General features: G+C 51.9%; 2 protein-coding genes across 4 annotated transcripts in view; both read right to left on the bottom strand.

Annotated features, from left to right (window-relative positions):
• Nucleotides 1-3365: 3365 nt before the first annotated feature.
• Nucleotides 3366-11809, bottom strand: TMEM214 (transmembrane protein 214). Its single transcript, XM_033125126.1, has 17 exons — nt 11626-11809; nt 10447-10646; nt 9733-9883; nt 9303-9437; nt 8961-9043; nt 8415-8520; nt 8228-8309; nt 7869-7970; nt 7378-7519; nt 6865-6956; nt 6525-6573; nt 6216-6329; nt 5877-5994; nt 5190-5286; nt 4830-4998; nt 4542-4687; nt 3366-4324 (listed from the first exon to the last, which is right to left on the bottom strand). Exons 1-17 carry the CDS (start codon nt 11768-11770, stop codon nt 4198-4200), a joined length of 2058 nt encoding a protein of 685 aa, XP_032981017.1. The 5' UTR covers nt 11771-11809; the 3' UTR covers nt 3366-4197.
• A 4134-nt stretch (nt 11810-15943) lies between these two features.
• The window catches only part of MAPRE3 (microtubule associated protein RP/EB family member 3), a 45321-nt gene continuing 36737 nt past the window's right edge, over nt 15944-24527 (bottom strand). Inside the window, exons 2-7 of one of the 3 annotated variants that reach the window (XM_033125164.1) lie at nt 20452-20579; nt 19662-19807; nt 18855-19056; nt 17411-17565; nt 17143-17295; nt 15944-16888 (exon numbers count right to left, since the gene is read on the bottom strand). In XM_033125164.1, the coding sequence (XP_032981055.1) occupies nt 16820-16888; nt 17143-17295; nt 17411-17565; nt 18855-19056; nt 19662-19807; nt 20452-20572 (846 nt within the window). In that variant the 5' untranslated portion in view covers nt 20573-20579 and the 3' untranslated portion in view covers nt 15944-16819. Of the gene's footprint in view, nt 16889-17142; nt 17296-17410; nt 17566-18854; nt 19057-19661; nt 19808-20451; nt 20580-24527 lie in introns of those variants that run through there. The other 2 variants (XM_033125165.1, XM_033125163.1) reach the window with 2 other exon arrangements.

Raw genomic sequence — 24527 nt, forward strand, 5'->3', positions numbered from 1 at the left:
TATTGCTGGACACAGTTTATATCCAAATTTTCATTGTTGATACTGCTACAATAAAAATTCTGGTACATAAATCTTTGTCCATATTTCTGTTTACTTCTCTATTCTCCAGAATATATTTTTAGGAGTGGAATTACTTGGTAAAATAGTATGAAACTTTCAAGACTTTTGATAAATATTACCAAATTACTTCCCAGAAACATTATGCCAATTTCTATCATACCATTCATTGAGTATATTATCACTTAAAAAAACATAGGCAAAAGTAAATGGTATCTTACTTTAAGTAAATGGTATTTTACTTTAAATTTGCACTTTTTTTTAAACCAATGAAATGAACTACTTTTCGAGTCTATTATTTATTTGCATTTCTTTTATGAATTATGTCTTTCATCCATAATTTTATTCGTGTTTAGCACTCTTCGTATTGATTTGTGGAGTTCTTTAACATTAAGGATATACAGAGGGTGCCAAAAAAATGTACACACATTTTAAGAAAGGAAAAAACTGTATTAAAATTATGCTGACGGTAACCACTTTGAGCACCTCTTGTAATTGCAGAAGTCAAACATGACTTCTTGTTATCGGTATATATTATTACAATTTTAATAGTTTTTTCCTTTCTTAAAATGTGTATACATTTTTTTGACACCCTCTGTATTTATAAGCTTATCAAGAAAATGGAAGCCATGATCAACGTACCAACTTGACCTAACAGATATACACAGAACATTTCACCCAACAGTAGCAGAATATGTATTCTCATGCACTGGAACATTCTCCAGGATAGCCTGTATGATAGGTAAAAAGTTTCAATAAATTTAAAAAGATTAAAATCATACAAAGTATGATTAGTGTAAATGTAAACTACAAACTGGATGATAGTGATGTGTCAGTGCAGGTTCATTGATGTTGGCAGAGTGAGAGGCTGTGCGAGTGTAGGGGTAAGGAGTATGTACATTTTGCTCAACTTTGATGTGAACCTGAAACTGCCCTAAAAAATAAAGTCTATTAAAAGTTAATAACTGGTGTGCTAACACAGTAAAAAAAAATTATACCAAGGCACATCCAAAAATATATCTGATTTCAATATTTTTATTAATAGGTAGAATAGTCACTATTCAATATTCACTCATACCCTGAATGGTCCCTCTGCCTTCAAATTCCTTCTCATATCTCAAATATGGGGCAAATAAACTACCAAAATGGAGTAACACATAAGGGAAAGCAAGGTCCTTTGTCCCCTCAAACCCTTTTGTGAACAGAATCATGAAGAATATGTAGAAAAAGGATGGATCACTTTAAGTGTTCACTTCAAACTCCTTTAGTAAAGACATGCTAAAATACTGAGGTCATCCAACCATTGAAATTTCTGTGTAATTGACAACTAGGTTATTCCGCAATAGGGCAGGGAAGGCATGTCTGTCTCCATGGGAAACACTCCACCCCAAGGGTGGTGGCATTTGAGAAGACCTGCAATGCTGCATGTGGGAGCCGAGCAACATATTCTTCCTGGCAATATTATCTATCCATAAGTCAGTCTGGCCCATCAAGCTGGCCTGCTCTACAGCTGCAGCTGTAAACTGGGCACAAATAACCAGAGGAATCTGGAAACATACTTTAAATGTTTCAAATGAGTCATGTGATATAATTTGCAGGTCCACACAGAATTGGTAATAACTAAAGTTAGTAAGACATAACCACACTTAAACTGCCCTAGTTTTATGGCATGTTATCTGTAGAACTCCAGCTGTGTGTGCCAAGTAAAGTTACAATGCCCGAATGTGGTCCTCTGAAGTCAGTTTACTTCCATTCTTTAATAACAAGTCATTGCCCACCTGTCAGTATCAGCGTGTACTCTTACTAGATCACACTCGTTCAACTCACTGGTTCAGTTTGGATTCCTGTTTGTTGACAGTTCTGCAAAAATGAAACATCTGGATGACTGGTTTAGCTTTAATAGACAGCTAAGTGCAGTGTTGGACTCCTCCACTGACAGAGCAAAAATTCTGGACAATTCCAATATTGGGTCAACCAACTGCATCTATCACGTAAAACTAATTCAGGTGTCAAGTGTCCTTGAGAGGCTGTGGAGACCCCAGTTTACCTAAATTGGAGAAAAATGTTGTATCCCAGACTAATGTCAGAAATTAAATGAACCCAACAAGGCATAGTACACACATTAGGCACAAAGGAAGCACTTGTAAGTGGCACTCTGAGAGCTGCTGGATTGAGATCAGCCCAGCAACCTTAGTGGGACTCAATGTCATTGTAGGATGGAGTGTCATCCATCTACTTGTCCTTTGCTGTTGCCAACCCAGGATCACACCAGCCCCTTCTTCCACTTGTCTTGAATACAGGACAGTTCCAAGGATTCGCTATTAAAAATTGACCAACAACCTTAGTGGGACTACCTTAGTGGGACTACTACAACCTTAGTTTGTTTCTGATTGGTGAAGAACTGAGGAAACGGAACATCTTGGGACCTTGGACAGTTCTGCCTAGCAGTCCTAGACCATGGCTTTTTGCCAGGCAGGGTAGTTTTTATTCTCAGAAAAATGTTCATGGTAAGTGCCACTAGGAGAGCTTGGTTCTGTCCAGTGTGGGCTGTTTAATTCCCTAGGTAACGTAGTTACTTCCTAACAAGGGAACAAAAATGTGAGATGCTATAGTTCTCATGACCTCACGTTATCAAGATTTTCCTATGCTTGCTACTTTATAATCTTGCCATTGGAAAATGGAGCGACTTATCTCAGAGTAGCACATGCCAATGGAAAGTGGTAGCTGGCCATCATCCCTGCTGGTCATCTCAGGTGTTCATGAAGGAAGCAGAAACCAGCCCGTGGAAGTTGGGAGAGGGCAGTGCACCTCTAATACTGCTTGTTTTACAACATTCAAGCAAAGAAACTCAAGGTGAGAGCCGAAACTCATGCAGTTATGATTTACTCAAGTCAAAAATTAAAAGAGATTTTGGTGATAAACCCTAGATCATGTGTCTCTTAGAGTTCTAAATCTTTCAAAAAGAAGATATCCCCTCATCACTGGCCAAGCATTCCCCTAGGAGAATCCCCTCACCGCAACTTCTCCAAACATAAAATATTCAAGCTGTCAAGGCAAATCTTAACTGGGATATGAATCAGTGACAAGTGGGACAATCAATACTCAGGGGCAAAAAGAGTGTCTAGAACCCTCCTAAGCCAAGTTTAGAATGACGGGTGTGGGCTTTCCTTGCCAGAAGCTCAATTACTGCCAGTGGCTCCAAGCCCCTAAGAGGGCAGGGGGCCAAAGGAGAACATGCAGGTGCCCATATTTTGTTGTCCTGTCCACAACTATGGGAATGCCAATGGAGGATGCAGAGAGGAAAGCTAGACATCAAATCTGTGTCCTTTATTCCACCTAGTCGGCATATCCAGGAGCCATATGCTGAATCCTGTCTCAACAGACTGTTGGGAAGGTTCTCTGGCCCCGAGGCACACAACTACATGGGCTCTGCTCTCCAGAGATGGTAGGGGTGGGCAGCTGAGAGAAGCGGCGCCTTGAGGCAGAACCCCCCAGCACTGAAGGGGAATGGCGAGTGAGGAAGTAGGATCACGATGGAGGGGGCAGCAAGCGACGCTGAAGGACCTCCATTGGGCATTTTGAGGTGAGAGCGTTTTGCAGCCAGCCCTGCATGCCCACTGACCGCCACCGCCCGGCGCTGGGTAGAGGTGCAGGTGCTGTTGTCCATGCCCAGTGTGGTGCTGTATTCTCCGGGAAGTCCCTTTCTTTGTCCTGCTGTGCTCAGTCTGGGAGCAGATATCATTCGTCAGAGGTATGTAGAAGCCACTCGCTGGAGGCCCACCTCTTTGGAGATGAGCTGTTTGGAGCTTCAGGAATGAGATGGGAGGAAGTGGAGAGCAGAAGACAAGAGAGGAGGCAAGAGAGGCTACCAGCCCCAGGACAGAGGCTGGGAGCGATGTGCCATTGGGCCAGAGACGTGTTCAGTGGAATCGTGGGTAGGAGACTGAGACACCCCTGGGCTCAGTCACCACCAAAGATGGAAGAACTGGGGCAGAGGCAACTGGCCACTTGCCTAGGAGACAGAACTCAGGGACCAGATTAAAAAAAAGACCCCACACAGAACTGAATCCCTCTGCCCCCCAGCAGTCTCAGAGGGCCTGCTCCAGACAGAGCCAGGCCCTGGCGGCCAGGGCGGCAGGGCTATTGCTGGGATATCATGGCAAGTGCCCAGTCCAAGAAAGCCACTGTGATGTCTTGCAGGCAGAGCCAGGTCCAGTGGGCAGCCTCACTGAACTGTGTCTTCACGCAGTTCCAGGTCACCTCACCTCTGGGAGGAAAGCAGAACACTTATGGGGGTTGCAAAGTAGTGGTGTGCAGCTATGTCAAGTCACAAGGCTGCCACTGAGACCCACAACCCCATACTAAGGGGGCCAAGGCATGAGCAAGGGGCAGGGTGGCGTGAGAGACCGGACAAAGGAGCCTTGTCCCTGGAGAGGGCATGCGGCCCCTGGGGCTCCTGCTGGAGCCCTGACTGAGGGTCTCACCTGCACGCCTCGTGGCAGTGTTGCTGGGCTCGGGCCAGGGCCTCGAGCAGCATGTGCCACAACGGCAACAGCACGTTCTGGTAGAGAAGCAGGAGCAGCTGCCCCAGAGAACAGAGCAGCTGGTTCAGGGCATCAGGGAGCTGGAGCTGGAGCATGAAGAATGGACGGGGTTAGAGTGACCGGCAATGCACCCCGGCCCTGAGGACCCAGTGCATGCGGGGCTGCACCTTCCCGAGAACTCAGCCCTTGGGGAGACCAGCCCTTCTCTGAATGCCGTTTCCGGCTTACCCTCTGGGACAAACTGGTGAGGCTGTCACGGAGAGAGGCAAGGTGGGAGGCACAGTGGGTAGAAAGGAAGCTGACTGTGGCACTGAGGTGGGCCCACGCCAGCTGCAAGCTGGGCCTCACCACGGTCAGCAGGTGGGAGCCCCAGGCCGGCAACGTCTCCACTAGCCAGCTGTAGAAGATGGAAGGAGAGAGGAAGGCTGAGTTTCCTCAGGCAGCTGGACTCCCCAAGAATAGTTGCAGGGAGGCCTTAGAAAAGGAAAACCACAATCACTTCCCACTGACGGTCAATGTTGTCACCACCCTGAATATCCAAGCCCTCTCTCGGCCCTCTCCCTCCTCCCCTTCCTGGGAGGTGCTTACCTGCAGCCTTGCAGGCTGTAGGAGTAGATCTTGGCACACACTTGTTGGCCAGCAGGCAAGAAACCAGATGATTGAAGCAACCGGCCAGAAAGGGAGGCTGAGTAAAGGGGGCTTCCGGTGAGCTGGGCAGTGAAGGGAGCAGGGACTGGGCAGCCAGACACTACAGGCCCCAGAGCAGGCCCGTTGGGGGATGGGGCAGAACTCAGTGTGTTCACAGAGCTGCACAGCATGCATGGAGGGAGGGACGCAAGGCTGGGAAGCTGAGCCCACTTCTCCTGCCGGGCCAGGTGCACAGGAATGGTGCAGTCAGGTGGAGGCCTGGACTTAGGCATCAGAAAGCCTCGGGTTTGGGGTCTGCCCTTCTACTTACCAGCTGTGATCTTAAACTAATTGATAAATGTTTGTGAGCCTCAATTGTCCCAGGAGTTAAAAAGAAGGTAACACCTACTTAAAATGAAATCATGAACACACAAACATTTCTACACTGCAAAGCGCTAGTCCAATCTGAAGTGGTTGTGTCACAGCTGTGCACACAAAAACCTGTCTGAAAAGTGTGTCTCTGTAGTATCCAGGGCAAAGCTGTGTGTGCTGGGCACAGAAGCGCTCCACCCAGCTCTATGTTGTCCACCCAGAAGTGTCCACCCAGTTCCACCCCCCGCTGTCTCTGGTCTGCCAACCCCTGCTTACCCTGGAAAGAGCTGTGTGACCGGAAGTCGTGGCACAGGAAGCCGATGGCAAAGATCAGCACCAACAGGAGCAGCTGTGTCCAGGGCAGCCGGTAGCCCCAGGCCTGCTGCAACAGCCCCTAGGAGGCCAGGGTGAAGGAGCAGTGGTCAGTCAGGAGGGAGACAGGCTGGTCTGGCCTCAAGCTAGGCTGACCACGGAGAGGGTCAAGCCCTCACACTACCCCCGAGGCAGTGGGGGCTCCAGGGACAGGTGGGGAAGGAATGTGACACAGGCCCAACCCAGGGTGTGCCACGACAGAGAAGAACAGCGTGTGGGCTGGGGAGGGCTGGGTGCCCGCACCTTGCAGGCCTTATCACAGGTGGTGACATCCTGGTCGTTACAGCTGCCTTTCCTTAGCAGCTCCTGGTTGGTAAGCTTGAAGGACTGAATGGTTTCTTGCAAAGACTTCCATGTCTACAGGGTAAGAAATATCTGGGTTGAGAACTTAAGATTTGGCCCATGAGAGAACCCTGAACCTCTGTCATGCTTCATTTTCCGTACCAAGTGTACCAACAAAGCACCTTCTCAGGGAAGGGGGGACAGCGGCTGAGGGGTACGAACCCAGAACCCAGGTGAGGCTCAGCTTGCCACGTCCTCCCAGCTCCTCACCTTCTTGGGAAGCCGCTCCCAGGACCTGAGCAAATGCTCCAGCAGCAGGCTGTGGGGGAAGCACAACCGCTTCCAATCAGGGGCCTGCTTGGCTCCTCCCATCATCCATTGGACCCCACCTTCTTCAGGCTGAAAGACTCTCTACCCCACACTCAGAACCCAGAGAGGAGCCGCTTCCTAGAGGCCACCCAGCAATGTGTCCACTCAACTTGAGAGGCATGAGCCCCAACAATAGTGACAAATGTTCCCCTTCTGCTTCTAAGACAGAAACAGGCTAGGAAGCATGAACTACGGTTTCTCTGTGTGGATCAGAGGCAGGTGACCCTCCACCCCCACCTGCCTGGATTGTGACAAGTGCTTGGGGTACAGCTGCCTCCAGACGCTGGCACTGAGGGGGTCCACTGTCAGGCACTCAGTCAGGCTGCTCAGGAGCTGCACAGGAGACAGGAGAGACAGATACTGCTGGGGCCCAGGGATGGCAGACGGGGAGTGCGGAAAGGAAACCCCTGTCCCCTAAGTGAGGCCACCCAGGCAGCCCTAGAGGAGCGTGCCCAGACCCCAGAAATCTCTGAGAGGCTGTAAAGGGGAGGCTGCGGTTCCCGAGCTAGACCTGGGGCTCAGAGATCCCTCGTTTACAAGGGGCAGGACATCAGAGATCAGCCAAACCTGAATGTGCCGTCCTTTCGCTTTGTTCTTTTAGTGTAGAGCATGAGGGAGTGGGGCAGGAGGCTGACAGGACTGAGCTAAGGGATGTGCAGGAAATGGGTCCACGAAGGCGAGGCCTTAGTCAGCAGACAGGAACCTCAGCAGCCGACCCCTGAAGGGTAAAAGGAGCCTCCCACCATTTCCTCACCTCTTTCTTCATCTCAGAAGGACAGCTAGGGGTGGCTCTGGACAGAAAGGAGGGGAAGTAGGTATGCAGGGTGGATTCCGGCTTTGCCCCAAACGCCAGCACCTTCAGTCGGGGGTAGAGCTGACACAGCTGCTCCTGCAGGCTGGGGTGGGGATGGGGAGAACCAGGCACAGGCTCTAACTGGAGTTGTGCCCCGTGTCCCTTTGCCTGCCTCAGAACCCACGCCTCGCCCAAGAGGGAAGTCACTAGAGGCCTTGTAATGGCTCTGAATCTTTTTAGACTCAGAAGCTTCTTGGAAAAGCTGTTGAAGGTCATGAACCCTCTCCCCAAGAAAATGCTCATATGCCAATCAAACTCGAGGGTCCATGTAATTTCACTTGAATTTGCAGGTTGTTCTAGGATGGCTGGAGAAGAAGGGACAGGGATACACTGCCTGCTCCTAACCATCCGCTGGGATCCTTCACAGCAGATGTGCCCCCAGGCAGCCCTACCTGGGTGTCAGGGAGTTGTTGGGCATATAGGCAAAGTCCAGAAGTGGGAAGAAGTCTTTGGGGCCAATCATGCCAAAGCCCTTCGTGAGGTTGGGGTGCATCCTGTGGGGGAAGAAAGACACAAGTTTGTTGGGAACCACCACCCAGGCCATGATGCCAGCTAAGACCGACATCTAGGAAAAAAGGCATAAACTCTACCCTACTCCCATCCCTTAATGCCTCCCTCCCTTCTTCCTCGCCATACATTCTGACCTGAATTCTCCTCACTCTGTGGACCCCAGGATCCCAGCATCCCATTTTGCTAAAACAGCCACTTGGAGACACCTGGGCCCTCCCCTTGCTGCCCCCCCACTACTTACAGGAGCAGGCGGTCCAGGTATGCAATGGCGAAGGGGGACAGGGACTTGATGCCCAGCACAGGCAGCATGATCCCCAGCCACACTGTGGGGACAAAGGTCAGGGCGGAAGCCTCAGGCTTGGATCCACTGGGACATAAAGACGAGCGCCCTGGCTCTAAGACCACCCCTCCCCCCACTGCCTTGTTACCTTTCAGTCCCTCGGTGAGGTTGGCAAAACCTGCTTGACCCAGGGCCCACATGATGGTGAGACACTTTGCTGGTCGGTTCTGGTGGGACCTCAGCAGTTCCAGGAACTGAGGAGAGCAGTGGGGGAGGCAGGCTGGGATGGAGCAAAGCACCAGGAGCACCCCCACAGCCAGGCAGGAGAGCTGTCAACTGGGAGAGCGACAGGCTGAGGGCCAGCGGGCTATCTGGTCGTGTGGTGCAGTGATTCAGAGCAGGGGCTCTGGCACCAGGCGGTGGCTTTCACCCAGACTTGCCACTTACTAGTTGACTGACTCTGGGAAAGTGACTGAACCCCTCTGTGGCTCAATCTTCTCATCTACAAATGAGAGTAACAGCAGTACCTGCCTCATGTATATAAAGCAGACACACAGCCAGCGCTAACAGTGGCAGCCATCATGACTGTCTTACGGGGTCCTCCACGAGCCCTTGACTGGGTCTAACAGTGTGGACTGTACCCAGCCACCCCAGTCCTAGCCTCCTGGTGTCCTCACCACCACCCTGAACTCACTTTGCCCAGGTTCATGGTGGCAATCTTGGGCTTGTCTTGTAGAATGGCCTGGATACAGATACGGTAACCATGTAGCGACTCCCCTGGAGAGACATATGTTCTCAGACCCACACACAGGACCAGGCATCCCAAACCTGAAATCTCCCGTTTGTCAGGTATGAGCCCAGAACCCAGGCCCAGCGAGTCCTACCCTCCTCCGCCCTCCCTCCCTCCTCCTCCCAACAAAAGAATGTCGAGATGAATACATTTCTAGAAACAGAACCACCCAACCACTCTTGACGCAGGAAAAAGGGAGCAGGCACCCAAGACGAGGCTGGGCTATCCCACATGGGCCCATCTCACCTGGCGTCTTATCCAGCTCTTGCAGCATGGTGAACAGACAGTGGTCAAAAAAGAGCTCCAGAGACCCTGCTGCCTTTGCCAGGAGCCCTCGGATGGTCCCACGCAGCTCCCGGCTCACCAGGCTGTAGGGATAATCTGGGGCGACAGGCCTCCACGTGAGTGCTACGACCAGAAGCCTCTGCCAGCTCTGCTGTGCTCCCCGAGGATGGTGAGTGGAGGCAGAGGTCCCTGCACCAAGACTGGCATCCTTCCCCTCTCAATGAGGTCCACGTTTCACGGCAATGATGGTTTGAGAACAGCTCAAATCACCCACATAAATCAGGACAGTGGGGGGCACTGGGGTCTGCCGTCACTACGTAACGCGCGTACACACAGCCCTTTGCGAATTTTCTTGAACTTGTCTGAGCTTGAGGGAGTTGGGAGAACTAACCGTGAGTATGCTGGCTCAGTGTGGGTTCACTTAGAGGTGCTTGGAGCTTGTAGTTGAGATAGCTGGCCAGGTCCTTCAACCACACGGATGGGTTCCCAGAGAACACACTCTGGCTCTTGTCTAGTTCCTTCTGCAGAGCTGCCACGTCCAGCTGCCAGGGACACAGGCCCCTCAGAGTCAGTTGTGGGTAAGTTTTAAGTGTAGAAAAATGGGGTAGAGGTGGGGAAATGATTGAACTAGGTGGTGGTAGGAAGAACAAAGGGTTTCTGCTTTTAAACATGAGTATGAAGAATGCCACAATTTTGCTGCATCCAGATCTTTACAAAGTGTACGACAGCTGGAATTGCTGATCTCAAGGTCCAGTACGCTTAGGCCCTTCACATGTTCAAGGGGAAAAATAAAAGACAAGCTACAAAATGAAAGATTACTGCTTCCAGGGCGAGAGAAACCACAAGTCATTTCTCTAACATGGCATCCATGAAGTTTCAAGGCTCTCCTGTCACTAATTTGTTTCCCTATAAACTTTTTATTTCCTTTTTACCCTAAGTGCAAACATTCTATCTCTTGGGGTTTCCATCCTGCCCTGTGCCTTCTCTCAGCCAAGTGTCCCAAATTCCACAGGTCTCTCAGCTGCCCATCCCCGCCCGGGTCCTTTCACTTTCTCTACATCCCAAGTCCTCCCTCTTTCCCCACCTAAAGTCTAGGCACACTCACAGCTTTCAGTGCCTCCTCCAGGCTGCGGAAACGGCCCTGTTTCTGGTTTTGGTTGGTGAGGGTCGCCTCCTTTTTAGTCTGCTTCTTGTTCCCTGGTTTCTTAGGCTCCACAGCAGGGGGTGGAACCTGCTCTTTATTCTGCTTCTTCATGATTCTCTCAAAGCCCAGCTCGTAAAGGGTGCTCGTTGTCTGGATTGGAGCTGGGGTGATGACAGGCAGAGAAAGGGGGGCCGTCTTTGGGTCATGAGGGCGTCACAGGAACAGGGGTCCCTTCCCCCACACTGTCGCCTAATTCATCTCCAGAGGGGAGCTGCCTCAAAGCCCCTCCTTGCTGTCCTGCTTACGGGGCAGACCAGGGAGCCCTCTTGGTTGCTTCTTTCAGTCATCACAGCTCTTGAACTCATAGGCTCTTTCACTAGATGAGGCATTTATTAGTAAATCAGCATATGTGGGAACTAGTGGAGGGGTTGGAGACAGAGGGCTGCTTCCGTGGTGAGTGGTTACTAGTCTGGGAGGTCAGAAATTCTCCATCTTGGTTCTACCCCATGTCCTCCTGGTTCAGATGTGACAACATCTTAATCAACAAGTGGCAAGATTTCTCCAGGAGACTGAGGAAACAGGTGCCACTTAGAACACGACTTGGTGGGTGTTGAGAGTGTGAGGTGGGTCACTTCTCCCATCCCTAGGCCTCCTGTCCGGCCTCCCTTCCCCTCATCTGCTGGTTAAGTAGGGAGGGAGCACCTTGTATAATGAACCAGAATGCCTGTTGCCTACATTAGGACCCCTGCCCATCGAGGCCAGGCCAGAGACCGGGAACAGCTGGTAGGGTTTGTGTGTGCAGTGAGCTGAGCATCCGAAGGCCGGAATCCCAGTCCCCTCTGACACGTGATACCACGCAAGGCCTCTAACTTCACTGGGTCTCAGTTTTCTCATCTGCGAGGCGAGGACAGCAACCTCCAACCTCCCTCGTGCTTTCTACCGCTTGTGATGCTCAACAGAGGGAGACAAGGCGAGGGTCGCGCTCGCTGAACCGGAGGAGGCAATCGGCGGAGAGCTCTCGCCTCCTCCAGGGGCCCGGGGGTGCTCTGACTCTGGGCTCCGGCAGCTACTCGTTACCACCCTAGAGGGGCAGGCCTGGGCCGGACAGCGGCGCGTGCAGCGGGCCCGGTGGGTACTCACGGGTCAGGTCGTATTTCCATACTCCGTTCGCCTCCCCAAGCGCCCGGCGGTCCCCTCCGCCGCCTCGCCCACTGCCGCTGGCCCCAGGCCGCCGCCCCTTCTTCACCACCTCCCAGCGGCCCCCACCCGCCGTCTTGGCCGCCATGGTTCCGACCCTCCCGCCAACGCCACCTCCCTGGACTTTCCAGTCGGATACAGACGCACTGCGCTCTGCCACGTCTGCTCATAGGGCCTCACGGAGCGTGATGCCACCCGCAAGGCAGCCTGGGACTTGTAGTCTTTCGTTTTTGCCAAGTTATCCCCGCGAGGGGCGAGGGGCGTCATAGCAAGAAACACCCAGGGAAAGATGTTGGGATGGGGAGGCTATTACATTCAGCAAAGTTTTTTTTTTTAATGTATTTTAATTTTTTTTTTCTTTGTGGGAGGGATATTGAGGGACAGTGTGTTTCTCCAGGGCCCATCAGCTCCAAGTCGTTGTCCTTCAATCTAGTTGTGGAGGGCACAGCTCAGCTTCAAGTCCAGTTGCCATTTTCAATCTTAGTTGCAGGGGCGCAGCCCACCTTCCCATGAGGGAATTGAACCCAATCTTTAGTTGCAGGGGGCGCAGCACTCGTTGAGAGCTTGCGTTCTAACCGACTGAGCCATCTGGCTGCCCCTCCGAAGCTTAGCAGCAGCTCATTGTCTTCAATCTGGTTGTGGAGGGTGCAGCTCACTGGACCATGTGGGAATCCAACCGGCAACCCTGTTGTTCAGAGCTCGCGCTCTAACATCCGGCTGCCCTCAGCAAACTTTTATTGAGCATCTACTGTGTGAAGGCCACTGCATTGGGTGACTTTGTGGAAATTTAACTGGGTTTTTCTTTTCTTTCTAGTAGTGCTAGAAGGATGGAATGGAAATAGTTCTCCTCACCACCGGGAAGAGTTTGAAGATTAAATCCTTCCTTCTAGGAAAGTGCTCATTTTACTGTTGCTCATGATTAAACTTTGAGTTTAGTGGGCTATAAAAATCTGTTGTGAAGGAACAAGAAAGAGGATGGAGCTCCAGGGAAGAGGCAGCTTTTGGAGGGTGGAGTGTGGAGAGTCCTTCTGACAGAAGGCAGAGAAAAGTCTGGGGGTCTGGGGCAGCCAGGGCTGGGTTTCCCCTTCCAGGCAATGGGAAAGAAATGGCTCTGGCACTGACTGCAAGAGTCAGTCCCAAGTCCCAGATATGGCAGGGAAGTGATCAAGCACCCCAGACCTGAGGAACCACTCAAACAGGTTACTGTTCAGACATTCACTATCCCTGGAGGGCCTCCCACCACGCTTGTAGTATCATGTGAGACCACAAAGTTTGAAGCATCCCAGCACGGAAGGATGAGGGAGGGTGAAATGAAAGTAATTTATCACATTTAAGGAAATACGCTCTTTCGTACACTCTGCTACATTTGAGGATGAGATTCATACCTGCCATAATGAGGTACAGGCAGGCCAACCCTTATAGTAAAACCTAATACAGTCCAAATTCCTACAGGATGGACAGCTTAGGAGATGGCATTTGCGATGGGTCCTGAGGAATGGAAGACTTTTCATTGGTTGGGGATCAGGACCAACGGAGAGAATAGGCCAGTTATATGGATTTATTGTTTAAGCAAAGGCCTAAAGGATGGATATGGCAGGGCAAGGCTGGGAAACTGGAAGTGGTTTAGTGTGACATCGCTTAATGAGATTTTGGAAGTGATGAGTTGGAAAGGAGTCTGAGCCCATATGCTGTGGGCCTTGCCTGCCAAATTTGGACTTTATCCTCCAGACCTTGGGAAGCCAGTGGAAAAGTGGCATGATCCACTTTTTTAGAAAGGTAAATGGGGATATGTGAATGCATTTGGGTGGGGGAAAGGCAGGAGGTGGGCGATGACTTGCTGCCTCCTTCTGCCTGTCGTCAGCCCCTTCAGGCCTGATCGTGGCTGACTTTGCCTTAGGTAGCTCTGAGAGGGAGTGCTTTTGCCAAGGACCACATTGGAGTTGATCATTAATCAATTCATTTTTCAGATCCTTGGTTTAGCTCTAGTCAGAGTCCAACAACAATATCCCCTCTTTGCTTGATCCCTTCTGTGTCACATGTATGGTCACAGAAGAGACACTTTTGGGACGAGAAACAGAATAGGCTTTCCATAGTGGCAAAGCAGGGGGCTGCTCCATGGAGAAATATAGAAGAGTGGGGAGGCTTTCTTTCCTGTCTTTCCTTAGAATAGTCTGACAGGTCTTCTGTAGTAACTTGGTACATAGGGGACAGAAGTCATTCACTTACTTATCCAGCAGCATTTCCAAAGCACCATCTCTACCTAAGCACCTAGCGCTGTGCTAGATGGAGCTGGAGAAACCTCACTTGCTTGTGAGGAACTCAAAGACAGTGTAGGAGACAAAGGTGTGAACAGAAAATGACAGTTCACCATCTTCAGTGTTCCGTGGAAAAGCACACTTAGTACGAGTTACTGGGAAGTGGGGGAAAGGCAATGGCTCTGTATCCCTGAGCTCTTCGCGTTCGAAGAACAGTCTTAGACACCAGCCATGGAGGTGGGCTTGGGCAGATACCCACATCGGATTTGAGGGGAGAATCAAAAGATATTGGGTCAAGGGGGACAGGTAGGTGTCTAGTGTGGGGGCAAGAAGAGGGGAGAGTTCATTGAAGCACAGTTTGACCCACTGTGTTAGTTTTATGTTGCTGCTGTAACAAATTACCACAAACTTACTAAAACAGGTGTCTGCAGGTCACGTTCCTTTCTGGAGGCGCTAGTGGAGAAACTGTTTCTTTGCCTTTCCCAGCATCTTCAAAACCAGCAACAGCGGGTCAAATCCTTTTCACATTGCATCACTCTGACCTTCTCTTTTGCACCGCCTTCACTTTTATGGCCTCTTGTGATTACATTGTGCACACCTGGATAACCCAGGATACGCTCCTTAGTTTAAGGTCAACTGATTAGCAACTTAATTCTATCTGAAACCTTAATTCCCCTTTGCTATGTAACCTAACATAGTCACTGGTTCTGGGAATTATGATGTGGACATCTCTGGGGGGAGGCATTATTTTACCTCCCTCACCCACTTTACCAGCAGAGAGGTCTTTGCCTGAAGACGAACACTGGGCAACGCAGAACTACCTCATCCTTTCATAGTATTTCCCTGGAATAACGGAGGAAAAGCCTTTTAGAAGAGGGCAAGGGGATTTGAAAAATCATGAACATAAATAAAAGCAGGCAAGGAACTTGTTGGGGAAAAAGAGACAGAGTTAGGGCCAGAAGTATCCGTAGGTGGGGGTGGGTGTCAAAATGAGGAGGCGAAGTGAATGAGGAGTGGACAGGGATTGCTTATGTAAGGCTTCTGCCTGGAGTCGACAGAGAAACTGTCATGGTCCGGAAGGAGGGTCACGGAGCAGGGTCAGAGGAGAAACACAGCCCCAACTACCTCGCTCATACTCAGGATGGTGAGGAAACATCTACCAGGACGAATCTGAAACTAGAGGAACATTGTGGAGGTGACACCTCTATGGTCTTTGGGGACTAGCACCCAACCCGAAGTCAGTTGGTCTGAATTCCAGTCCAGGTTTTTCCTGCCTTGAGCACGTCATGTCACATGTGGGGCTTGGTCCCATCATCAGTAAATGAGGGTGCTGGTCTACGTGGCCACTGAGGCTCTGTTTGAACGGGCCTGGTAGCCATATCCATTTCAGTACCTCCAGCTCCTGTTGGCTTTCCCAGACACTTAATTGTGGCCCTTTGCAGGGGCACACACCGGGAATGTAGGGCTGTGTGGATGATGTGAATGGCTTCTTGCCTCCCGGTTCCCATTAGAGCTTGTTCTACAGAAGGAACCACACGGCCCCTGCTGTCCTTCTGGGCTTCAGTGCTTAGAGCTGTAAGCTACTCCGCTCCCGGTCGCATGAGCCCTTGTCCCCAGCTGGATCACTGTTGTGAGTTGTGTAAGCTTTGACAAGGGATGGGGGACAGCATGCGGTCTAGCTGGCCCAAAGGAGACTGAAACAAAGCACCTCTTGGCCAGGCCACCCTGTTACACCCCAACCGCTTTACTGGGCTGCCCGTCGTCCCAGCCACGGCCCCGAACTTTGTTCCTCCTGAGGTATTCGGGGTCGGGCCTCCATACCTTGTCTTAGAAACCAGGCACCAGTGTGGGGAGATGGGGCTAGTTCAGAGCTGGGCTCTGAGGCCAAGTGCCAGTGGCAGTGTCCAGACATGGGAGAAGGTGGCAATGGTGCTGTGCTCCGTGGCCACCACCTCTGGAGAGGGGATTGCTTGGCAGGAGGAAAGCCCCGAGACACAGGCTGTGGCTCAGCAGAGGGAGATCTGGCATGGACTTTTACCACACAAGTTTATTTAAATAAAAGTGAACACATACGCAGGCTGGGTGGCCCAAGGGGGCAGGGGTGGGGGAGGTGGGCAGATGGGAGGCAGACGTACAGGAGGGTCTGGGCAGTCTGTGTGGTATGAACCGAGCTGCAGAGGGAGTGGCTAGGGGCCTCGGGGCAGTGCTGGGCTTCGGGGCTGGGGGCTGGGGGCCGAGGGTGGGGGCTGAGCCTGGTGCCAGGAAGTCATTTTCATCCCTCGCATGCTCCCCTCCCTCTCCCTGACCACCAGGGCCTAAGGCACCCCCTTCTCAGTCCCCCTATCCCTCTCCTGACATCAGTCTTCCCCTCAACTACTGGGAAGTCAAAGGACAAAATAAATAAGAATCGGTGAGTCCTGCCACGGCCCCGGCAATGGGGAAGGGAAGCCAAGCCAGGCACACTGCCCCGGCGCCCGTCTGTCAGCCCTGGGAAAAGAACAGGTAAAGTGCAAGGAAAATCCAGTAAGTAAAAATATACCAATGATTTTGTCAAATATACAGCTGCTGGCTGTCAGGGGAGCAGGTGGCTGGCTGGGGAGGGTGGCAGCAGCACCCTGGGAAGTGTTGGCCGACACAGCATAGAGACAACGGAAATAAATAAGGGTGGGGAGTGGACAGGGGTCCCGCCCACTGGGCCAGTGCCATAGGAGGAGGGGGCCTCTGCCTGCCCACCTACCCCATCCCCACCAGCCCCCCGTGCCTGACTCCCCAATGCTGCGGCACTGACACAAAGCACCTGGCCGACTGGCTGTAAGGAAAGGGTTGTAATGTGGGAGTGGGAGTGGGGGGAGGAGTGCAGTCAGCCAGGGCTGGGGCCGCTCTCAGTACTCGTCCTGGTCTTCTTGTTGATGTTCCTCAATCTCGTCGTCCTCAGGGGGTGCAAATCCTTCCTGGAGGGTGGGAAGGGAGAGGGAAGTGGTGAGCCAGCCAGGCCAGGATGAGGTAGCTTGGGAGCAAGGGCCCGAGTTCTAGGCCCCTTTTCCCTGTTCTCTGTGACCGGGGGCTCGTGACCTCAGCTCGCTCTCCTCACCGGTCCATGTTCTTCAAGGCCCCATCTGGTCTTACCCCTTCCAGTCTTAGGGCCTGGAGGAATGGGGGAGGGCCCAGTGGACCTGGGACATTGGTGGGTGAAGGCAGCGCTCACCTCAGTGGCATAGAGAATGCCAATGATGCCCGAGATAACAGGGCTGTTCTCACTTTCGTGTTCCTGGCAGATGAGCTCGATGTCTCGCAGTTTGCTGAAGTAGAAGTCGCGTTCCTTCTCCAGCCCGTCCACTGTCAGCTTCAAATCCAACAGCTGCTTGGGGAGGAGGCAGTGTTCAAGCCAGAGATCCCTGACTCAGACTTCTCCCTCCCGCCCTGGGCCCTGTTGTGGCTGGGTTATCTCAGCTCCCCTTGCCCACCCCACTCACCTGCTGGTTGAGTTCCAGAATTTGGGCATCAGTCTCATGGCCACCATTTCGGGCTGACGGGGGATTCTTCCGGAGGATGCAGGGTGGGGCCACGTTGCTCAGTCGGCCAGAGGTCTGCATGTTCTTGGGGCCTGTGGGGGACGTCCTCTGTGGAACTGCCCAGAGGAGAAAAGTCGGATGGGGCCACGTGAGCCCAGAGCTCACATGGCACGAGACAGCCTGGTGTGACGAGTGCGGGGGTAGCCCATGCGAAAGGCAGGCACTCTTGCCCTCCCCTCCTCTCCCACGCAGAAGGGGCATCTACATCTAGGCCTCAAGCCATTGGCCACATGTGACACCACGGCAGCTGGCCAGCCCTTAGGCCAGCCTGGGAGAGCAGAGACTACAGGAGCTAAAGAAGGTGTGAGGTGTGGGGAGGGAGGAGAGCTGGACTGAGGCAGAAATGAGGGGATCTAGCATGGGGAATTTGGAAAGGGGGGCTGGGAGCGGTGGGGGACCTCTTGTACTGACAGCTGGAGCCTGAGGAAAACCAGTTTCATACAGAGACTTTCCTCTCACTGAGTCTGTCCTAACAGAAACCCCAGCCCAAAGCCACCCTCCCTGTGGGTGACCTCAGTCTCAGGACTGGAGGATTCAAAAGAAACCTGGCCCTCCCGGGCTTCCTATCTCAGCATGGGCTCGATGCCCTCTGCTGGACTGACTCAGGGCAGGAGCATGCTGTGGCTACTTGTTCTCTAGCTAGGGCAGCTCCCTGGCAGAACTGGCTACTTCTAATGCAAAGCAAGCAGGTGAATGGGAGCAGGCCCAGGGGGGCAGCAGCGCAAACAGAGGAGGGCTCTGCTATGACGGGTTCAGATGCGGGCTGGGCTGCTCCTCCCCCTTTTTCTCCCAACCCTCTCTTCTCCCAAAAGCCCTGCTGCTTCTTTCCCTTCTCCTCTGGAATCCAAACAAAGCCTCATTTTCTGAGACTCATCTCTTGAGGACTTAGGGCTATGGCCTTTGGAACGGGGGAAGATACGACCAAGCTTGGCAAACTCCTATCCCCAGGCATCCAGTGGGTAGGGGGCAAGAAGGGTGTGTAGTGCTGGTACCTGGCCCTTGGCCTGGATGGACCTGGATGGAGGATCCATGCCATATGCTGCCCATCACCTCAAGGCAAACATGTTAGATCATGCTACAGAAGGAGGTGCCCTGGGCCTCCCACTGCCAGCTGCCACCCTGGCTGGTGCTGGTGGCTCTCCTTTTGAAGCAATCTTTGGAGCCCTCTCCTCCCTACTGTGACTACCCGGCTCTAAGAGGGCAGCAGGCGGCGTCATCTGAACTCCGTGATAACAGTCTCCTCTAGGCAGGCAGGGCCGGGCCGGGTGGCCCAGGGGGCACTACTGGCTGTAGAGCCCTGCCGGCCCGGCCCCCCACACTCCCTCCCCCAGCTCGGGCACGTTACCTGCTGTGCCAATGAGTTTCTTGGATTTGTTGAAGATCTGATCACCTGGGTTAGGAGGTGGCGCTACGTCCTGGCCCTGCCGCGCCAGCAGAGGGTTGTACTCCTTTCCATCATAGTTTGCGTCAAAGAATTTCTTAAACCACTGAATAAACTCAAAATTATCTTGGAATTTTCCTTTCACTAATTTCTCTACAGGAATTATCTGAAATAGACCACATAAGCAGAGAACTTTAATCACCTGTTGCTGCAGGGCTGCTTTCCTCTGTGAGAGGACCACTGCTCTCAGGAAAGCCAGCCCCTGGGCTGCAGTGTCCTCTACCTTCTCCCTGGCACCCCTCCCGTGGCACTGGAGCAAAAGGGTAGGCTGCAGGCCCCAGCCTGGGACCCAGACGCAGCCTTTCCCTCCAGGCACAGGAAAACTGAGCTTCTGTTATCTGCATGTGGGGTGGGGGGCTGCTGGAACCAGGGGCCTGACACCATCGAGGCAGTAGAATGAGAGAGACTTTCCTCAGGCCCTAGAGAAGGAACATCATAGGAGCAGTAGGCCAAGCCTCAACTGCTGGGACAGACGGGGTCAGAGAGGAGGAAGGGACAGGCATGTTGTCAGGATGAGATGTCAAGGGTGTGGTTTTCCACGGCGCCTTGAGCTGGGGGAACATTCCCTCTGGAGCGTTGGCGGGGGTCAGGGATGTGTGTGGGGGGGTGAGAGCTGGCATGCCCAGCAGCCCCTGGTGCCCTGGTGGGTGGGCCATCTTCTTTCCCAGGGTTACACAGCTCCTCAGGGCCCCGGGGAGCACAGGCACCTACTTTGTCAACACCCATCTTCTTGAACGCAGCTTGCAGCACCTTGAAGTTGTGAATGAACTCGTGCTCTAGCTTGGCCTGGAACTTCACCTTCCTCAAGTGCACACAACCAGGGAAGAGCATGTCCATGAACTGGCAGTAGGCTGCCCCTGTGGAGAGGCACGGCTGACTGAGGGGGTCCAGGCCGCCCCCCTGCCCAGGCTGCTTGCTCTCACTTTCCCAGGCCCTATGCTAGCCCACTCCCCCAAACTACCCCATCTTCTCTTTTCTCTCCTTGTTCTGGGGTCGGCGCCAGTCCTACTTGCAGGATAGACACAGCCAGAATCCTCCCAGCTTTCCAAGAATAAGAGCAATTACTATTTATTGATGCAATTACGTACCAGCACCATAGCAAACACTGTATATACGTAATTGAATCTAATAGCAACCCTAGTTAGGTAGGTGATGTTATCTTCATTTTGTGGATGGCAAAACTGAGACCTCGAGAGATGCAGTGACTTGCACAGGTCTGCACTCCAAGAAGAGCTGAGTTGTGGACCCAGGGTGGCTAGACTAGACCTCATGCTGTTAATCTCTGTCTTTACCGCCTGTCCCCACTGCCCTGCCCCTCCTGCAGCCCTTCCCTGTGCCTCCCCTGCTCTTCCCACTCCATGGAGACCCCGATTCCTTCCTTCAACGCCAAACACTGACTAGTGTAGGGCTTGCAGCAATCGTTAATCCTAATTACAAGCTACATTCTCTGCTGTGGCTGTTTGGCCTCGCACCATCCGTCCCTTTCCCTCCAGCCTCCTACCTGAGCACAGCTGTTCTATCTTGGTGTAGTTGAGGTGCAGAGAGTCATTGACCCACGCAAGCATATCATGGCGACTCAGATTCTCACTGGTCACGGATGTGGAGTACACATTGACGGCCATACCCCAGCTGCAAAGAAAGAAGAGAGGCGAGGTCAGCACCGGGGAACTCGTGCTGTTCTCTATCTGTAAGAAGAACAGGAGCTAGACCATCCCTAGGAAAATGAGAAGCATGTTCCGCTAGGCCGCCTTGCAGTTTCCCTCCAGAGAAGGGGTACCTATTCATTCTCTAACCATTTAATGAATGTGTACTACAAGCTAGATGTGTGCTAAAAACTGGGCAAATGAAGTGAAGTAAGACGTGGTCTCTCCCTTCGAGGAGTTTACAGACAGACCAATCCCCACAGTAGGGAGTGACAGGACACACACAAAGTTCAGGAATGGTACCAAGAAGGAAGTGATCGCTTCTGCTTGGCAGGGTCAGCGGAGGCTTCAGAGAAGAGATGTGGGAGCTGGAAAGAAGCAGGAATTTTCCAAACATACAAAGGGATGGGGTAGAAGGGCACAGGGGGCCCAGGGACCAGCAAGAACAAAGGCCTGGCTTATTCCGGGACTCCGACTCCGAGTTGCTAAGCAGGCCTGGGGAACAGGTTTTGTGTTGGGCGTGGCACAGTTGGCAGGGACGGATCACCAAGGGCTTTGTTTACGTGAGGAGCAGTTTGGACTTTCTGTTCAGACAACCGGAAACCATTAGAGGATTTGAAGCGGGCAGTATCCTGGCCAGATTTGTGTTTTGGAAAGCTGACTAACCTTTGCCTGTGCTCTGACTTCAGAGCCCCTATTCCTGTGGGGCCTGGGGCCTGCTGGCTGATCCACTGGCACCTAAATTCCACTTGTCCAGAACCTTCCCTTAAGACATGGTTCTGCTCCTGTGTTCATTATCCCGGTGAATGTCACCACCAGCCAGCCCATCACTCACATTAGAAACCTGTGGGATCGTCCCACACAGCCTACTCTCCCTCATCCTCCATCTAATCAAGTCCTGCAACTCTGCCTTCCCCACGTGCCCTGCTTTCACCACCTCTCCTGCTACCTCGGGGTTTACCCATTCTCTCTGGCCAAGGCTAGCGGAAGCCTTCTAGAAGGCCTCCCAGCCTCCAGTCTTTCTGTCCCCCAGTCTATCCCGTACACTGCCGCAGTCAGAATCTAAAAGCTGCCCTGGCCATCCACTCCCCAGCTGAAAGCCCTTTCAATCAGCAGTAATAAACGATACACTCATGGGCCAAATTTGCCTTGCGGACTCGAACTCTTTAGCACTCACAGTGTTGGAAACGTTTTTGAATTAGTGCCCAATATTTTAAAGCTGGGATGTTTCACACAAACAATTTGGGATTTCTGGCTTCGTTTGGCAACCCTGGGCCTCGGTTCCCTGCACGGCAGCCTACGGTTGGAGCTGAGCAATGGCGCCCCCTCTGGCCAGCAGGTGTGAGCTCCTATCGACCTTGCCCCCGCGGCGCCACTCCACCTCCCCCGCACCCTGCAGAGGCCAAGGTCAGCGCTGTTTATCACTGACTTTCACTGTTAAGGGAGGAGGGAAGCAGGCGTTATTTCTTGTAGCTCGGTCTTTATCGGAAATGGGGAAACAGAAGATAGACTGAAAGGACTATACACTTCAAGAATCGTGAGAGTGCATGTTTCTGGAGTGAAGACTATTTGTCTAGGTTTGATATGCAGTGTCTCCGTGAAGGAAGCACACCCAAACCACTTCCCTGTTCCTACCCATTCTGCCTCTTTAGCAAGTTTGGTCTGGAACCAAAAGTGAAGTAAACATGGCCTGCCCCGTGCACTCTAGAGGTTCACTCTAGAGGTTCTAGGAGAGTACATCAGATTCTCCTACAGAGACTTTCCAATAGGCTGGAGGGAAGCCCAAGTGCACGCATGTGTGTGTATAACCATATATATGATACGTAACTATTAATATATTTCTTATGATGTTATTATATCTGTTATGTATATAACTACATACACTGTAGAATATAGTATATATAGTTATACACACATATATTGTTTACATGTAATTTAAAAGACTGCAGGTGATTCTGGTGCACAACCAGGTATTAGAACCACAGTCTTCATCTGATTCTAGGAACAGTTCCCTCGTCTCCTCTCAGGACTGGCTCAGGTTCTTCAGGTGAGGCAACCCACTGCCCTGGCTGGGGACTCAGGAGGACTCATCCAAGGCACCCAGGGGTCTCTGCAAGGATTCTCTGTCACACTTGCTCAAGGGTTATGTCACGAAGAAAACTGACTCCTAGTTCCCCTACTCCCTCATCATGACAGGGAAGGCAGGATGCGCTTTTAATTTTCCTCTCCTCGACTTGGCCCCGTAAATACAACTAAATCATGGCCAGCAGGTGGCACCCAGGTCCTGAGCAAAGACTCTAAATGTTTCCCCAGCCCCAAGGCTCCACCAAGTAATAAAGGAGACCCCTATGTTGGATCTGGTCCTCCAAACACGAAGCCTGGGTCTGTCAAAAGCTCATGGTGTCCGGGCAGGGGGTTGAGTGAGTGCTTGTTCCGGACCCGGATGTCCTGTAAGAGCTGGACCAGCTGGAGTGGCAGAGAGCATTCAGCCTGCTCTAAGAATCTGGACTCAACTAAACCAACCTCCCTAGTCCCCAAAGCCACAAGTCAAACTCATCAATGGGTCCATCTTCTGACGCCCTTTTGAATTGGGGGCGGATTCAGGTCTAGATTCAAACCAGACCAGCCTCTGTGGGCAGAGGTATACGAAGCATTTGGCCCTAGTAGACCAGTTGCCTCCACTTAGAGCGGAGACACAGTCTGAGAAAACTCTTACAGTTGCCATACCTGTTCCCAAGGGCTGCTTCACCTCCCCTGAGATGGTGGTAGGCACCCGCCCAGAGGGGGCAGGCTTTGTGCCAAGGGCTACAATTGTGGGGTCTTCCTACCCAGTCCCTGTGTTCCTACCATCATCTTTGGCACATAGTGCCTGTCAGGAGATACAGCCCGATTGGGTGGTGACATGTCACCCGCTAGGTCCGCTGAAAACCCCATTCAGGATTAGACTGAGGACATGACCTTGGGAGGAGCCTGCTCTTAACTCCTGCTACCAGGTGTGGTCATGGGACAGAAATGTTGAGGAGGTTTAATCTGGCGATTTTGCTAACTCATTTCCTAAGTTAGGACCATAAGGGTCATGGTGCATTCACTGCCCACAGAACGGTGGTTACAGCTCTCAGGAGAGGTGAGCTCACGGTTAACCGATGCCTTGAAAATGGTCATCGTTTGACTAAATCTCAACAGCCCGTGGCTAGAAGAGTTTCAAGAGACCATCCGTTCCTTCCCAGATATGTAGGACTGCACTTAGATCTAGGCATTTATGCATATTTTTTTATTAGTAGAAAACAATGTAATAGTTAGACATTTACACCCCTCATGAAGTGATAACCCCCCTCCCCCAATCTACTACCCCTCCGACATCACATATAGCTGTTACAATTCCTAGGCATTTATATTCTTATATCACAAATAAGTCAGCATCCCTCTGAAATCTCACATTCTAATATTTCAGAAGCTTATCACCAGCCTAAATCTAATTTTGGCCTTTTGTTTTTAAGTCTTCAGTGGAAATTTGTCTTCCACAAATATGTCTTGAAGATAATTCAGCCCCCACCTCCCCCAGTCTTCTCTAACTCTCTGGTCCCTAGAAGACCCCTCTGCAGCTTCCAGGACTCTACCTCTGCCTAGCATGGCTATGAAAGGGGCACCAGGTCTTTCAGTCCTGTAGTGGGTGTCAGCCATGCCTCCAGCAGGCTCCAAAAAGCTTCTTCTGCTTTGAGAATCCTGGATCTCAGTCAGACCACTTGGGTTTAAATCCTAGCTCTACCATCTCCTAAGTGTTTGACACCGAGCCTCAGTTTCCTCATCTATAAAATGGGAACAGTAACAGTTCCCACTTCATAGATCTGTTATGAGGATTAAGTGAGCCACGTATACAAGTGCTGAGCAGAGCCTGGCACACAGTAAGTATCTGGTAAGTGTTATTAGCATTACT

The sequence above is a fragment of the Rhinolophus ferrumequinum genome, chromosome 13 (genome assembly GCF_004115265.2).
Source record: "Rhinolophus ferrumequinum isolate MPI-CBG mRhiFer1 chromosome 13, mRhiFer1_v1.p, whole genome shotgun sequence".
Classification (NCBI taxonomy): domain Eukaryota; kingdom Metazoa; phylum Chordata; class Mammalia; order Chiroptera; family Rhinolophidae; genus Rhinolophus; species Rhinolophus ferrumequinum.